The sequence below is a fragment of the Lemur catta genome, chromosome 8 (assembly GCF_020740605.2).
Source record: "Lemur catta isolate mLemCat1 chromosome 8, mLemCat1.pri, whole genome shotgun sequence".
Lineage (NCBI taxonomy): Eukaryota > Metazoa > Chordata > Mammalia > Primates > Lemuridae > Lemur > Lemur catta.
In genome coordinates, this window is record NC_059135.1 from 64,083,594 (window position 1) to 64,100,405 (window position 16,812).

The 16,812-nt window shown below is 37.4% G+C and overlaps 1 protein-coding gene across 1 annotated transcript in view; it reads left to right on the forward strand.

The window, feature by feature from the left end:
* PLA2R1 (phospholipase A2 receptor 1) overlaps positions 1–16,812 on the forward strand; it is a 115,863-nt gene that overhangs the window by 79,555 nt on the left and 19,496 nt on the right. The window contains exons 14-20 of the mRNA XM_045559081.1: positions 2,307–2,391; positions 4,624–4,756; positions 5,362–5,397; positions 5,877–6,034; positions 11,329–11,393; positions 11,866–11,969; positions 13,922–14,061. Of these exons, the coding sequence (XP_045415037.1) occupies positions 2,307–2,391; positions 4,624–4,756; positions 5,362–5,397; positions 5,877–6,034; positions 11,329–11,393; positions 11,866–11,969; positions 13,922–14,061 (721 nt within the window). The remainder of the gene's footprint in view (positions 1–2,306; positions 2,392–4,623; positions 4,757–5,361; positions 5,398–5,876; positions 6,035–11,328; positions 11,394–11,865; positions 11,970–13,921; positions 14,062–16,812) is intronic.

The window sequence follows — 16,812 nt, forward strand, 5'->3', positions numbered from 1 at the left end:
GAATACGATACCAGACACTGTTCCAAGCTCTGGAAATCTGGAGTCTCAGTGAAACACTTGCATGAATCCCAGAGAAAATCCAGTACTGTTTTTTGAGGAAAATTTTGGTCTTCGTTGTAGGACATTCCCATAAAAAATTAATATGTAACATCTCTCAAATTATTCATCTTCAGCATCTGCAAAAATGACCTTAAAGGTGGACATTTTTTATAACATTTCCCAAGATGAGTCTCATGGATTATTCTGTGGAGGAAAAAAGGGGACTGTGTGGTCAAATATATTTGCAAAATAATGGGCAAGCTTTGAAATTTGCCATGTACATTAGCATTGTAAAGGCTTCTAGAAGAAAGCACTCTCTTTGACCACAAAACTCTTTTTTTTTTTTTTTTTTGAGGACACTTATTAATATCCCACAGAACTGCTTGTCCCTACAGAAATGCTGCCCTGAGACCAGGGTTCTAGAATGGCTGGTCTCACACTCTATGGTTACCTTTTAACACAAAAGCTTTCTGGTCTCACACCAGAGCTGCTGAATCAGACTCTCTAAGGCTGAAGAAAAGTCTAAAAAGCTTCCTGGGTAATTGGATTATCAGCCAGGTGTGGGGCCACAAATCCAGGGCTTAGATAATAGTCTCCATCTCCACTGTCCTAAGTTGTACTTGCTTCATTACTTTAGCCCCTTGTGAAACATACTTGCATATTCTGCTCCATGATTTTTGTGAGATTTGCTATATGACACAACCACACACAAACGGTTTCCCAGGTTGCTTTAAGATCAAATATCACTGCCATTTCTGTAATATTTACATAAATTCTCACATTTGAAATTTCTAGTAGAATTTAGTGCCAAGCATCTATCAAATTAGCGATCTTCAACATCTAATCACAAAAGCTATGTAATATATGTTTTGCTTTCTGCCCAAACTACTGGAGAATTCAGTCAAATCTGATGCTAAATTATAGCATGTACCAGATCTCAAAGTTACCACGTTTTCTTTTTCTCCTTCCTATGGCACTGCTTTTCTGTCTCTATTTCATTAACCAGCCACACACACGCATACACGCACACACACACACACACACACACATAAACACACACACACACACACATTTAGGAAATTATACAATTTTAGGAAATTGATGGAGAGAAAATATTATAAATACCATTTCATCTTATAGGAGCCAGTATATAGCAGGAAAAATGTAGAACTCTGAATTCAGTGAAGAAAGAAAGAAAAAGTTCTCAGCCCAGGGAGAGTGACGTGGGTTTCCAGCCTATACCGTGGAGATGAAGGTGCCTGGCTTAACCGGAAAGCAGCCACTCTCACCTTCTCCCGACCTTGAATGTAAGGTGCCATCACAACAGTGACCAACCAGGCACCAGTGACCTCTCAAATTTTCTAAGTTGCATTTGACTTTAATTTATATCATTCAGACAGAGCAGCTCAAATAGATGAGAAGGGATTCTTCAAAATAAGGCTTGCTTCTCTGCACTAAGGAAAATAAAGCATCTGTCATGTCTTCTGAATCTTTTAAATCTTTAATTCTTCAAAATTATTCTCAGAAAATTATCTTACTGAGATGGTTCATTGTACAATTAGGCTTTATTGCTTGATTTATTGAGTAGTCTGTGGCTTGACATATTTGTACTCTGCCTAATAGGAAGGAAGATGATCCTCTGAGGAGCTTCTTGCCAAGTCTAAACCAATGGCGACTGCTGAAGTTAATCTACCATGGCTCAGGCTGATTTGCTGTAGAATTATTTATGTTGGGATCCGAAAAAAGCCCAAAACCAATTGTGCACCTTTTATTAAATGGGGATGGTGGTGATTAACTTTCAGAGAATACAGGAACATTTGACAAATGAGCAACAAATCAAAGCATCGTAAGGTAGTAGAAATAGTACAGGAAAGTAGTAAAAGTTCCTCTAGGGAAGAGATGTTTCCAAATGTCCTACTAACTTGCTTTCATGTGGTCTTGTCCTGATTGAAAGACAGTGCCATTCCTGATTGGGAACCCACATTCGAAATATGGGCTGACTTGTCCCCAACTGTAATCTCTGGTGAGCAAGCCACACAAACCGAAAGATAAATAGAATGTGAGCCTACATCTTCCCTCGGTTCATTTCATAACACAGGGTTTTGCACATTAAAAAATACTCAATAAATGTTCATTGACTTGATCAGTCCTACAAGCACCATCAGCTGTTTCCTGCACACATTAATGTTTTAAAATATTTTTTAACCTTTTACATAATGTTGTAAATTCTATGGGAAAGACAAAGTTTTTGTTTCTTCTCTTTGTAGGACAGAGCAAAGGCAGTTCTGGATTGGATTCAATAAAAGAAACCCACTGAATGCTGGCTCTTGGGAGTGGTCTGATGGAACGCCTGTAAGTCTTTCCAAACTGGAGAAAAGTGATGAATTCAAAATAAGTGGCCCTGGAACAACTTGGTGAACCAACCAAGATATGGTCAACTAGAAATAATGACTAGATCTCCCCTGGCAAAACTGCACCAGACCTTGGTACCAGGAGAATTCTTTTGGCAAGGTCCTGGGAAAGCTTGGCTGGCCAGATTGTTCTGAGGGCACTACACAATCTCATTCTGAAAAAGAATCAAAATCTCCAAAAAGTCCCCCCATACCATCACCATGTGAAGAGTCTTTCTGGCACAGGAGCAGCTATTCTTTAGAATAACACCAGGCTTCCCTCCCCGTGCCCCGCCCCGCCGCCGCATCGTGCCTGACTGTGTGCGCACGGGACCCTTGTCCGTGTCACAATGAAAAGGAGACTATTTTGGAGAATATCTCCAGTTTATCTCACTCTAAAAGGACAGAAATGTAAGACTTAGAAATATCACCTCCTTCTCAGCCAGAGCAAGAAGTTCCAGAAGGAGAAACAGTCTTGCTTTTCACTTATCTTCATACTTGCAAACCTCTGTGGAGGAGAGAGAGAACCCACTATTGCAATGAAGAATTCTCACGTTTTTCTCAAAATGACAGGGAGAAAACTGAAGCTGTATACCAGATTGAAATAAGAACCACCCTAGGTCACATGAAAAATCAAGTTATTTAGTTTCACCTGTGAAATGGGGAGACTAGTCAGAGCCTGCAGTGAGCGTTTAACATAGCTGCTGTTTATCGAGCTGTGTGATGTTGCAAGCGCTGAGCTGAATGCACTCCTACCTGCTCTCCCTGCATCCTTACAATCACTCGATGCCATGGGTGTTAGGATGGTTAAGTGTTAATAGTTTGCCTAAAATAATACACAGGACAGCCAGAATTTGCACACAGGTTGTCTGACTCCAAAGCTACATGTTATACTATCTCACCATTGGCAAAATACCAGCAGCCAAACTTTGAAATAGTAAAGACCAAGAGAGAAAAGCCCACTGCATAGATGGTGTTCAAATTTGCGGCAAGGAAGGGATTTGTGGAAAAGGTATATGCTTCTAGTGGGAACAGAAATAATGATAAGGGCATGCTAGTTAAAAAATAATAATAATATTTCCACTCCAACACTCCTTTGAAATAGTACCAGGATCAGAGAGCAGGATGTGATCTAAATGATCACTAAGCCCCATTCATTTATTTTGCTGATGAAGAAACCAAGGCCCAGAAAATGGAAGAGATGGCAGAGTCGGCTCACCCCATAAATGGCAGCCATGACACGGCACGTCGGGTGATTAAAGCCAATACAGCACTTGAAAACCAAAGCGTGATACATAGAGGTTGAGAACACTTCATTTCGTTTTAGTAAAACAAACTCACTAGTAATAAGAGAGGACTGGACAATTGGGTTCAGAATAAATGAGATAAGGCCCTGAAGCAGTGGACTGAGTTCCTAAGCACTCCTCGTGCCGTTCTCTGATTCTGAGGGGAGATTTTACTTATTCTTTTATATATATGTAAAATATATATTTTTAAGTTAGATTTTATATATATGTATTTAAGTTAGATGAATTGTTGCATGATTGTGTATATGTTTGAGGAAGAATATAAAAAGTTTCAAAATATCCTCCTTTTTCCAAATTTTTACCCCAATTTTACTCATGGTCCATCCACTCTTATGTTAGGTAGTCATTAAATAGTTGAGAGGTTGAGTCTTTATTGAACACCCCTGCTATGTGAATTATTTTAGTTATGTGGTCACTCATGGAAAGTGTCAGATAGTTTCCTAATTAAAGCTAGCTATGGCTTACAGTTTAGTTATTAGAGACTAAACGCTTAGCATATGTGCAAAATAATTGACATCAAAGGTAATACCAGATCTGGCACATCGCTGATCCTCTAAGAAGTCTACACAGGATTCCAGGGCTAGCCTAACCCTGCCAGTTAGAAAACAGTGCAAGTTCAGAGTGAAGCTTGCATCTGATTTGTTCCTTCTGGAGAAAGGAGTAGCATACCTCTTTTAAAGAAAAGGGATCTTTAAGCAAAAATGCTAAATATTGTTTGGCCAGTTCTTCACAAATGGAAAACAACCTTTAACTAGAATGATATCTAGACATTTCTAAAGCTTTCTCTAAAAGTCTATGATGATTATGTACCAGAATGCCTTTTTTGATCTACTGAAACTATTTGTGGGGGATCATCATTAAGGAATAACAAACTTCATCTGCTGCAGGTTGTCTCTTCATTTTTAGACAATATTTATTTTGAAGAAGATGCAAGAAATTGTGCTGTGTATAAGGCAAATAAAACATTGCTGCCCCTGCACTGTGGTTCCAAACGCGAGTGGATATGCAAAATTCCAAGAGGTAAAAATATTAATGTGATCTTTACTATGTGTTTTTTATTAATAATAATCTATAGCACTTTCCCAAGTGAACGGTTACAGAGCTCTTAAAATTTAAGACCCTGAACCACAATACCAACAACCCGCTTAATGAACCAAATTACAGTATTTTAACAAAGACTGTATCATAGGGAAATGAGAACAAAATGACACCAAGGCAGTACGCCAAGTTAGTTCATTGGGAACAAGGATAACCAGCTAATATTGTGGAATATTTTATTGTGCAAGTACAGTCTGGAAGAAATGTCACTCTGACTTCATAAGCAAACAGAAGTACTTGTGAAATGAGTGAGTGGAAGCACTTATCCCAGTGTGTGACACACAGTAGGTGTGTCAGTGTCCTCAACCAGTGTCCACGTCCTTCTTTCTTTAATCAGAAGCCTCTCTGGGACCTTCTCTTCAAGTATGAGAACTAACCATATATTCCAAACAGCGCAATGTACCTTTTTTCTAAAATTATTTTTTAAAAGATGAAGTACAAAGTAGTGTGTTTAGAGCTGAAGTAATTCAGAGACAAATGCACTTGTGAAGAAAGGTCAGTCAAGGTGGTTTGCTTTCACTTTGCAGATGTGAGACCCAAGATTCCATCCTGGTACCAGTATGGTAAGAACTATCCTGGCAGTTCTAGAATTTCTAACTATACACCATATAAGTGCTAGTGCATGCCATTAATGTATTACTCCATTCCTCCAGTTGAGCCTCTCTTCTCTCATGTGAACCTAGAGCTAATTTGTTTAAATTAATAAATAGTCAAATTAATAAATGTGGTCATTAAATATGATTGAAGACTAATATCTTTGATCATTTTTATGATGTGTGATTTTAAATTATGTGTCTGCCCCTGACCTTTGTATACTAATGAAGGTTTCTTGTATGAGGTAGACCAAGGAAAATAAACAAATTATGTATTTATTTGTGTGCATGTATGCCTGTATGTATGTGTTGGTGTTTGTGTATACAAATTTTTTAATGCTGAGTGACCAAATTGCAAATTTGGGGTCAAGTGTAGCAACCCTTATTTAAGTTTGCATTCTGTTTCTCCATCGCTTTTCCCTTATTTGCATTGTTTCTTTTTCTTTCAGATGCACCCTGGCTCTTCTATCAGGACGCAGAATACCTTTTTCACACCTATGCCTCAGAATGGTCCTCCTTTGAGTTTGTCTGTGGCTGGCTGCGCAGTGATCTTCTCACAATTCATTCTGCACGTGAGCAAGAATTCATCCACAGCAAAATAAAAGCGGTACGTGAACACAATTCACCGTGAGAGATTCAGAGTTTAGCACTTTCTTCCGTCCATGGGTGGGCAGGGGGGATTTTTTCTTTTTTTAATTTGACTTCAGACATTTACTTAAGTTTCAGTAAAAGCCATACATTTTTGAGAATTGCTTTTCTTCCTGTTATAGAGATTAAGAAAAAATAATGGCAACACAGTTTTCTTATGTCGCCCGTCATTTCACTTCTCTTCATTCTCTGTTAGTGACAATGGAGAGTAAGCACAGTTTGTTGTTTTGTGAGGTTCATTTGTTCATTCAACACACATTTATTTGAGAGCCCTCTAGGGACTAGAGTTTTATCAATGATTAAAACAGACCAAAATTCCTGCCCTCCTGGAGTTTATAGTCTAGTCTGGGAAGAAAGAACATAATCAATACAAGTAAATAGAATTATATAATACATTAGAAAAAGATAAGTAGATAAGCACCATGGGGGAAAATAAAGCTCAAAGAAGGGACCAGGAGTATCTGGAGGGTGAATGGCAGTTTTATAGCTTCCAGTTTTACTTACAAGAGTATACTACTTTTATATTTGTAAAGACAATATACAAAAAATAGTAAGGAATAGTTTTCCGTTGCAACTACTTAAAGTAGAGAAAGACTATTCAATCCTTTGTGGAACTAAGCTAATTAGAAAGGAACATGCAAGACCTGCTGAATAATAAAATTAACTGGCAAGGAAAAGTGTGCTTTCCAGTGTATTCCTTCAATAAGCATTTATTGAGCATCCAGTGTGTACCAGGCACCGTGATATTTGTCAAGGACACAAAAATGTATGAGATACAGTCTGTGTTTTTAAAAAAGCTGGATATGTATACTTCAAAGCATCCTGTCATACACTATAAATACATATAATTTTATCTGTCAAATTTTAAAAGGTAATTAAAAATCTGTAAATGAGATGACACGGTTAGTAAAAAGGGGGCAGCAAGTGCACATTACCATGGGGGCACCAAGGCGGGGGAAAACCTCACTCCCAACTTCCCTAAGTAAAAAAATTTTAAAAGTAAGAAAAAGCCATTTTCTTTCTCTATACTTTAACCATATTTCTTGATCTCCATGAATCCTTTCTAGCTCTATCATCTTTTCATATCTTTGTAAGATGACTGCTAAAATGAAACTCTACATTAAAGCATCCTAGGCCTATGAGGGCAATGTCTTCCTTCAAGCTCAGGGGCTTTCCCATTTCTATGTCCCGTTTGTTGCACATCCAGGTGAGCTGCAGGCAGGTCAGGGCTCCTACCCGGTTATGAAGGGAAAGCCAAGAAACAGGTTAGATGACAACCACATGGTCCCACAGACACTCAGTGGCAGAACAACCACTAGATCCAGAATGTTCCCACCATCAGTTTGTATGCTATTTTGTCACTCTTGCACTCCTACGATTGGAGCACTCAAGCCAAAACCATAATGTGCAATACCAACAAATGACATACCATGATGTCAGAAAATGCTTGTTTCTTTGGCCAGATGCCAGACTCCTCACCTCAGATGACAATAACAAGCGATCAGGTGAATGGCTGAAAACCAATCCAACAGTATACAAGATGCATATCCTAAAAAGATCTGATATTTGGCCAATACTTACCATAACAGTGTTAAGCACTATACTAAATACTAACATTTAATCCCATTTAATGTTTCCAAAAACCTAGAAGTCTATTATTAGCACATTTTACAGATGAGGAAGCAAAGACTTCAGAGAGATTAAGCAACTTGGTTACACAGTAGCTAAGTCGTAGAATTTGGAAAGAAACCCAGGCCATCTGACTTACAAGGTCATTTAAAAACACTACACAGTGTTGCCTGCAACAGTGGAACAGCAGCACCCAGGGCATATGAGAGCACAATGTCTTCATTACATTAAAATCTAGTTCCAAAATCCCTCCCCAAAAGGTGGCTGCCAGCACCAACTCAGACGTAAACAACGAAGAGCTTCTTTGACTTTTTTCCAACATAGCTTAGCTATCCTGGGAACTCTGTAAGTCTTCTGTATTCACCTTTCTGCTTAATTCATCTTCTAATCTTAGAGAGTTGGGATGCTGGGGTGCAGAGGTTGGGGGGGCAGTAGGGGATGGTGGAGTTAATACCTCTGATGATGAAATCCCATGAGCTTGACAATTTGGACATCACTGCCAGTGCCATGATCCAGTTGAGGACTCTGATCGCAAATAAGACAAGCCTGGTGGTGTTTTGTATGGCAAAATTGTCAACCAGCTGAAGACTATGTTACTGTAGAATGCCATGTCAGCATTATGGGTGATCTGCTGACTGATCTAACACCCTACTGTGCTACAAAAGAAAGTTATTGGCCAGTATTGGATGTAGAGACTGAGAAAGCAGCCAGGGCACTGTCTTAGTCCATTTGGGCTGAACTCCATAGACTGGGCAGCTTACAAACAACAAAAACTTATTGCTCACAGTTCTGGAGGATGGAAGTCCAAAACCCAGGCACTGGCAGATTTGATATCTGCTGAGGGTCCACTTCCTGGTTCATATGTGTCCTCAGATAGTGGAAGGAGCCAAGGAGCCCTCTGGAGTCCCTTTTATGAGGACACGAATCCCATTCATGAGGGCCCCACCCTCATGACCTAATCACCCCCTAAGGCTCCATCTTGTAATATATCACCTTGGGGGTTAGGATTTCAGCATGTGCATTTCGGGGGAACACAAACGTTTAACCTATAGCAAGTGCCAAAGGGAAAGGGTATCAAATTAGAAAAAAACGATAGATTTCCAAGCAATTCTTATTTCTGCATTAATTTGTGACTACCTTGAGCACTTTTTTTTGGTGGTGGTGAGAGTGGTGTTTATGGTGACCATTCACATTTCATAAGCAAGAAATCCCATACTTAAGAATGTCTGACTGGAATGGGTTAATCCAGAAGAAGTTAATTTATTCCAGGATGAGGAGCCAAATGTGTAGAGGTCATGCCACTCACTTTTGTGGCACACCCCTCCTATAAATGTAGGAAGAATAGAAATAAGTAATTAAACATTTAAAAATTACATTTGCACTTTGTATAGCTCCCCTCTGAAGAGTAGTGACTAGAATTGTGAACAACAAAAATAACATTTAGTTGAAGTGTCAAAAAATCCACTATGAACAAGAAAACTGGGTACAGTTTTTAAAATCTGAAGCAAGAAAAGTTTTACAAAATGTTTCCATCTTGAAACAAGAATGTCAATGTTTCCTCTCCCACTCTTTGAATAACAAAAGACCACAAGGCATGATCAGAGTGAATTTATTTTTTGAGCCATCTTGATAAGCAGATTAACGCTGAAAAAAAAAGCTGCAAGCACTTTAGGAGTTGTTTGACATGAATTGCTAGCCAATTAGTCCACTTGGCTAACATTTTTACACTGCTATGCAATATTGGCATTTTGAAATGGCAATTTATCATTAATATTACAATTTCATTTTTAAGTACTTCTAAAAATACATATCAAATCTATTAGTAGTCCTTCTCCAATACATGGGGCTTTAAACCCTTTAAAAGAGCTTGGTTTTGTCATTTTTGATGAGAACATTTTAAAAGATGACAGGTTGTTCTTCATTATAGTGCTTAGTAGATTAATATATGGACTATTGCTGGGGCTTTTTTGTTTCTTTGTTTTTTGGTAACTGTTCTTTCCATATGATGCTAACTGTGATCGCAGTTTGTATATATCAAAACATAATTGATGTGATAAAATGCATGCTTGCATTTCTTTACACAAGCCCATGTTAATAAGTCTTCTCTTGTTGTGGTCTTATACCTAAGCTAAAATTTAAAACATCTATTTTTGACGTTGGGTTTTTCAGTCTGGGTATCTTCAAGCTTGCCCTAGGAAGTTCTATGCCATATCACAACAGGTTGGTGATATATCGGGTGGAAGATTACCATGCCATAATTGAGGTGATAATAAATATGTCGCTTAAGATGTAGTCATTATAAATTTCTCTTTAGAGGTCCTCAATTGGGGACCTGATTTCCACTACTGTTGCACATGAGACCTCTTTAGATTGAATGAAATTGCTGTGGTTCTCCCACTGAGTTCACAGCCAGTCTCAATAGACCCATTTCAAAATCTGTCAGTGGGAATCTAAATTCAGCATGTAAGAACATGTCCATGAGACAACACCTCAGAGATCCAAAATTACAGTTGTTCCATCTTGTATTATTCTCAAATTGCTGATACGGCAAACAGCCACACTGTTTAAGGAATAAAAATACCTGTTTATAAATTAGGATGTTAGAAAGCTATTAGGTTCTGTTGTATGGTGAACTGAAATTCATATGGGAAAATAATATATCTTAAAATTTATTCCAAAGTCTTTACAGAATAAATGAGAGTACAAATTTAAATATATAATTCCTTCAAATTAACACATTTTTAGCATATAAAAGTTAAGTTACAGTTCAAGACACACACACACACCTAGAGCACACAGCACACACATACACCATAAAGTCTGCTGATTTAGAGGTCTTACAGAAACCCTTACTGCCTCTTCCTTTTGTGTAGTTAAAAAGGGAATTTCAATTTCCTGGGTCATAAGTCCAGTACTACATCTGTTCTAACGTGGGTATGTGCATATGTGCAAATGCATGCACATGGTGTTTCAATTTTATACTTTATTGTACTTAGATCCAAGTGATTAATGGTGTAAAATTAATAAAATGTATAAAGGATAATTTTCCAATTGTTTAAATGCTGGGAATTCTGTAGTATTCTTTTGTTTTATGTTGTGTCTTTCTGTTTGAATGGTGAAGGTGCTAATACTGTTCAAAGCATAACAATCAGACTAATGACTAAAACTCAAAATCTTTACATTAATACTACTGATGTCTTTGGGCCCCCAAACTGTTTTTCAAATAGATGTGACATATTCAATGAACTTCTATAAATCACTGAAAGGGTAAACCACTAATTTTTTTTAGTCAGAAAAGGAATTCGTTTTCTATTTTACTTTATAGCATCACTTTTTAAATCCCTCTTATACAGTTGGAAAATTTACTTGTCGAGTTGTATGACACTAAAATTATTTTCAATGTTTGATTCCAATCTTCTCTCATAATGAGGAGGGAATATTTTAGAATAATGAAGTTTCAGGTTTTCTCAAAATGCTACACCTTGGTATACTCTTCTTTAGATAATTGGGTAAAATACTAAAGACTAGAAAGCTATTAGTAGCAATCCCATTAATCTTAATAGTGAAAAAGAAAAATAAGTAGAATAAATGCTGACATTTCCCTTTTTTTTTTCCTTTTAATAGCTATCCAAGTATGGTGCAAATTGGTGGATTGGACTTCAAGAAGAAAGAGCCAATGATGAATTTCAGTATGAACCTAGATCAATTTACATTTAATTTTGTTTGATAGGTTTTATATGCAGAATGATTGGATTAGATTTTAGTAATCAATTTGTTGAATACTCTTCAAACATTACCTTCAATGTATAAATTTTCATTTCCCTAACCAAAGACATGAGTGTTTTAAGTATACACCCACAGAACCATGACCACAACCTATGCCATGAATATATCCATTACCTCCAAAAGATTTCTCCCACCCTATTTATTTATTTATTTATTCATTTTTATGATAAGAACACTTAACATAAAATCTACCCTCTTAGAAACATTTTAAGTGCACAATACAGTATTGTTAACTATAGGCACTGTGTTACACGAGTATTTTTTTAATTTAACGAATTATTATACCTTTAATCCATACCCCAGAACTCTAAGAATGGCATTGGAGATTGAACATGCAGAATGGGAAGGACCCTAAAATTTTTGATTTTCCTACAGCTGGAGAGATGGAACACCAGTAATATACCAGAACTGGGACAAAGGGAGAGAAACATCTGTGAATAATCAAAGCCAGAGATGTGGCTTCATTTCTTCCATAACAGGTTATTTTACTTATCCATTTTTGGGTTTATAGTACAAACTGATCATTTTCAGGAGGCTTGAAATCTCCTTTTCATTGCATGAGTTCAGTGAGAAGGTTTTGTTTGACTATTTTTTCTTTTCAATTGACTGTGTTCAATTTTGTCAGTCCTAAGGCTTAAGGATGGCCGTTCATTCTGTGTAATCCTTCATTCACATTCTTGAAAATAATTTACATCAAATAAGTCCTTTCTCATGGACCAAAACAGCACCAAAAATGGACCCATTGAAACTATTAAAAAATATATACCTGGTAAATACTAGGTATATTAGGTGAAATTTCAATATGGGTTCATTTTTATCTATTCCTAACATCCAATGTATAATTGGCCAGAACTTACAACTTTTGTGAAATTTACTTCCATTTTCCCATTTAATAAAAACTTTTGTTCATTATTTTTAAATACCTGGCATTAATTGCTGCTTGCAACAGCAATTAATTAAACAGCAGCTGTTTACAAGTTGGATTTAGAAGCACACGTAGGTTGAAGACTGGTTTTTAATTCTCTTCATCAGTATAGTGTTGTCAGATTGATTGTTCACTCATCCCCACCACCTTTTTCTAACCAATAAAAGGTAATGATATTCCCTCTCTAACAGATTCATGATGAATCTGTGCCCCAGGTCAGGAGACAGATAAACACGGAGAGCAATCCTTGGCGTGAGGGCCTCTGCAGAGCTAGGAAAGGAAAATCTGTGTGGTTAATCAGTTTGCTTTTGCCAGCAGGTGTCACAACAGCCTACAGAAAGGGCTGTTTTATGGGCCTGGAGAATAGCAGCTAATCTGCATTGAAAATAGCATTCCAGCCTCTCCTTCAAAATGCCAACATCTTTTTGGCTCCTATTCCTAATACTAGAAAACTGAGCCTGCCTTTGCAATTTGCATGCATTCTGCGCTATTCTGGAACTTATGACTTGAATGCTAACGAAATACGTTCTATGACCCTTACTCTGAAAAGACAGCTCTTCTAAATTAAAAAAAAAAAATCAGTTTTCAGGAGGCTAAGGACTTGAGGATATATATATCTTACTGAGGGCATGTCTATGTGTGAGTCTGTTTTATTTCAGGGTCAGTGTTAAGGAATGCTATTTTCTTAGAAATTGCTGTTAGTTTTTCTAAATTATTATATTTTCTAAAGAATTATAAAGTAGACATAATCTTGTATTGTTTTAGAGTCTTTTTTCTCTCTGTACATTGAAGCTGAATATTTTTAAACAAAACTATTCCTCTACAAAGTATTCTTTTGCTATCCAAGTCAAATATTCTTAGGACTTTAATCAATTCTGTGATTTTAATTGCAGTATTTGTTTAGATTTTATTTCTTTGCATTTGCAACATTTCTACATTCTTAAATTAGAATTACTGATTTGGCACCTTGCCCAGTTAGCTGTTGTCACTAGAGAATTCTCTGATCAGTAGTTAAGTTTAGTTCAGTTTCTAGATTAAAAAAAATAAATTATGGAAAACCATAGCAATCATAAAAATAATCATATTGTAGAGAAAGCCTATGAAGAGTCACCATTGTTTCTAAGCCATTTTTTTTTTTTTTTTTTTGAGACAGAGTCTCACTCTGTTGTCTGGGCTAGAGTGCCGTGGCATCAGCCTCACTCACAGCAACCTCAAACCTCAAACTCCTGGGCTCAAGTGATCCTCCTGCCTCAGCCTCCCGAGTAGCTGGGACTACAGGCATGTACCACCATGCCCGGCTAATTTTTTATATATATATATATTTTTAGCTGTCCATATAATTTGTTTCTATGTTTAGTAGAGACGGGGTATCACTCTTGCTCAGGCTGGTCTCGACCTCCTGAGCTCAAGCAATCCTCCTGCCTCGACCTCCCAGAGTGCTAGGATTACAGGCGTGAGCCACCGCGCCTGGCCTCTAAGCCATTTCTAACCCATTTTCTCCTCCAGGACTCTGGGGTAGTGAAGAGTGTTCACTTTCTATGCCTAGTATCTGTAAACGAAAGAAGATTTGGGTCATAGAGAAAGAGAACGATACGCCAAAACGACATGGAACCTGTCCCAAGGGATGGCTATATTTTAACTATAAGGTAAACTTGTTTTCCAAAAGTTGCCTCTGTTTCTCTTTTGTTGATATTAATTTTAGAAAGGAATCAAAAAGTGGGATGGCTTTTAAAAACTATGCATTGTCCATAGGACTTGGAATTTTTTTGTCACAACTTTTAAGAGATTTGTTTTCCGTTTAATAACAAACCTTTTGGAACAAAAAAGTTTTTGTCAAACACAGCCTTGACACCATCCCTCGCTGGTATACTCCTGGCATAGTCATTTATGTTGCTGTATGAAAGTTCTTTAGTGTGATGCAAGTGTGTATGTGTATGTGTGCACGCGCATGTGCATGTGTGTGCATGCACGTGTCTAGGCCATGATCCTGAATGAGCTGCAAACTCCAGAGGGCCCCGGTTCCATCTTCTCCTTTGGTGGCTTCTCTGCCTGGAGCTAGCACAGCGCTCTGCCTACCTGTGAACTGACGAACTAATAACTTAGCTTGGTCACTGTCATCTTTAGCCTCATAAAGCTGGTGCTTCCATGCAGAATTGAATTAAGGGAAAAAAATTGCCAGTGGGGATATTGTAAACCAGATTTATTATTTCTGATACTGCCTTCAATTAAGGCCTAGACTTTCCCTCCACTCCTTATGTTTTATAATAAAATAACCTTATAGGCCTTAGGTGGAAGTAATTAAAATGCATCCCAAGTTATAATTGTTTAACTCTTAGAGAATTAAAAAACCCAAACTGTGTCATAATTTCATATGCTAATATGAAATTGCTCTTCCATCATGGACAGCGAATTTTCAATCTAAGTGCTCAGTCAGCACTTAGCTGGAAAGAGGGGAGGCAGGGCTTCCTCTCCTTGTGTTCTTCCTCCCATTGTTAATTTGTGCAATGGGGCCACTTGGATTTTACTCACATTTATTGTGTACCCACTATATACTTGCCACTGATTTTTAATTTTTTAAAATTATGATAAAATACACATAGAATTTACGATTTTAACCATTTTTAAGTTTGCTGTTTACTAGTGTTAAGTACTGTGCATTCATATTGTTGTGCAAAAAATCTCTAGACTCTTTTCATCTTACAAAAGACAAAACTCTGTATCCATTTACCCATTAAACAGCAATTCTCTATCTTTTCTCCTCCTAACTCCTGGCAACCACCCTTCTACTGTCCATGTCTATGAATTTGACTACTTTAAATAACTCATGTAAGTAGAATCATACAGCATCTGTCCTTTTGTGACTGGCTTTTTTCACTCAGTATAATGTCTTCAAGTTTCTTCCATGTTGTAGCATGTGACAGAATTTCCTTCTTTTTTAAAGCTGAATAATATTCCATTGTATGTGTATACCACGTTTTGTTTATTATTCATCCATCGATGGACATTTTAGTTGCTTCCTCTCTTGGCTAACTGATTTTGCTGACTGATGTCATACACATTTTTTATTTCGTTGAACTTTTTTTTTTTTTTTTTTCCAGCTTAATATGGGGATATGAAAGTTCAGGTTCATTGAACTTTTAATATATAAAGAATTATTATCCCCATTTTACATGCGAGAAGACTGATGCTAATAAAATTGTGTGACTTTTCTGAAACTTCACAATGAATAACTGCCAGGCTGTGAATCACCTTATGTTTTCTGACCCTGAGTCTGGTGGTCTTGCCCTTTATATTATTATTTTATATTAGAACTTAAGGATTGCCACTCAGAAGAGCACATTAAAACAACGATGAGTGAGATATGCTGCGCATCTGTTAGAATGACCAAAATCCAGAACACGGAACACCAAATACTGGCAAGGATGCTGAGCCACAGGCACTCTCATTCATTCCTGGTGGGAATGCAAACTGGTACAGATGCTGTGGAAGATAGTTCAGCAGTTTCTTACAAAACTAAACATACTCTTTCCATACTATCCGGCAATCACATCCCTTGGTATTTACCCAAAGGAGTTGAAAACTTATATCCACATAAAAGCCTGCCCGTGGATGTTTATAACATCTTTATTCCTAATTGCCAAAACTTAGAAAAAAACCACTCACTGTAGAAGGTGAATGGACAAAAAAAACAACTGTGATACATTCAAACAATGGAATATTATTTAGCACAAAAAAGAAATGAGCTATTAAGCCATGAAAAGACATGGAGAAAACTTAAATGCATATTACTAAAAGAAAGAAGCCAATCTGAAAGTGCTATAATACTGTATGATTTCAACTACATGACGTTCTATAAAAGGCAAAACTGTGGAGACAGCAAAAAGATCAGTGGTTGCCAACTGTTGCAGGGAGGGAAGGTTAAATGGTCAGAGCACAGAAGATTCTCCAGGCAGTGAAAATACTCTGTATGATACTACAATGGGGGATACCTACCTTGTCTCAAAATCACATTTTTGATACAGATAGTGAACACATTTGTTCACATGCAGATAGTGAACAACCCAAAAGCATGAACACAACTGTTCTAGTTACTAATGCATACGTCCTTCCATGTACAAAAAAGGATATTTTAAGGAAATTAATGACAAGACAAATCCTTGGCATTAGAGAAATAATTCTTAGAAATCTAGAATCATTGGTTTTGGTTCAGCCCTTGGCTGTTAGCGTTCCCCCAAACTTTGTTACCCACACAGCTTAGCTGCATGCCACGTGTCCTCCTGTGCACACAGAGGGAGTATGTGTATACACGAGCCAGGTGGCAGCGATGGTGAAGCAAACTCAAGGCAAAAGAGCAAGTGAATGTCCCCCACGAAAGGAATAGAGCACAAACACGTGCA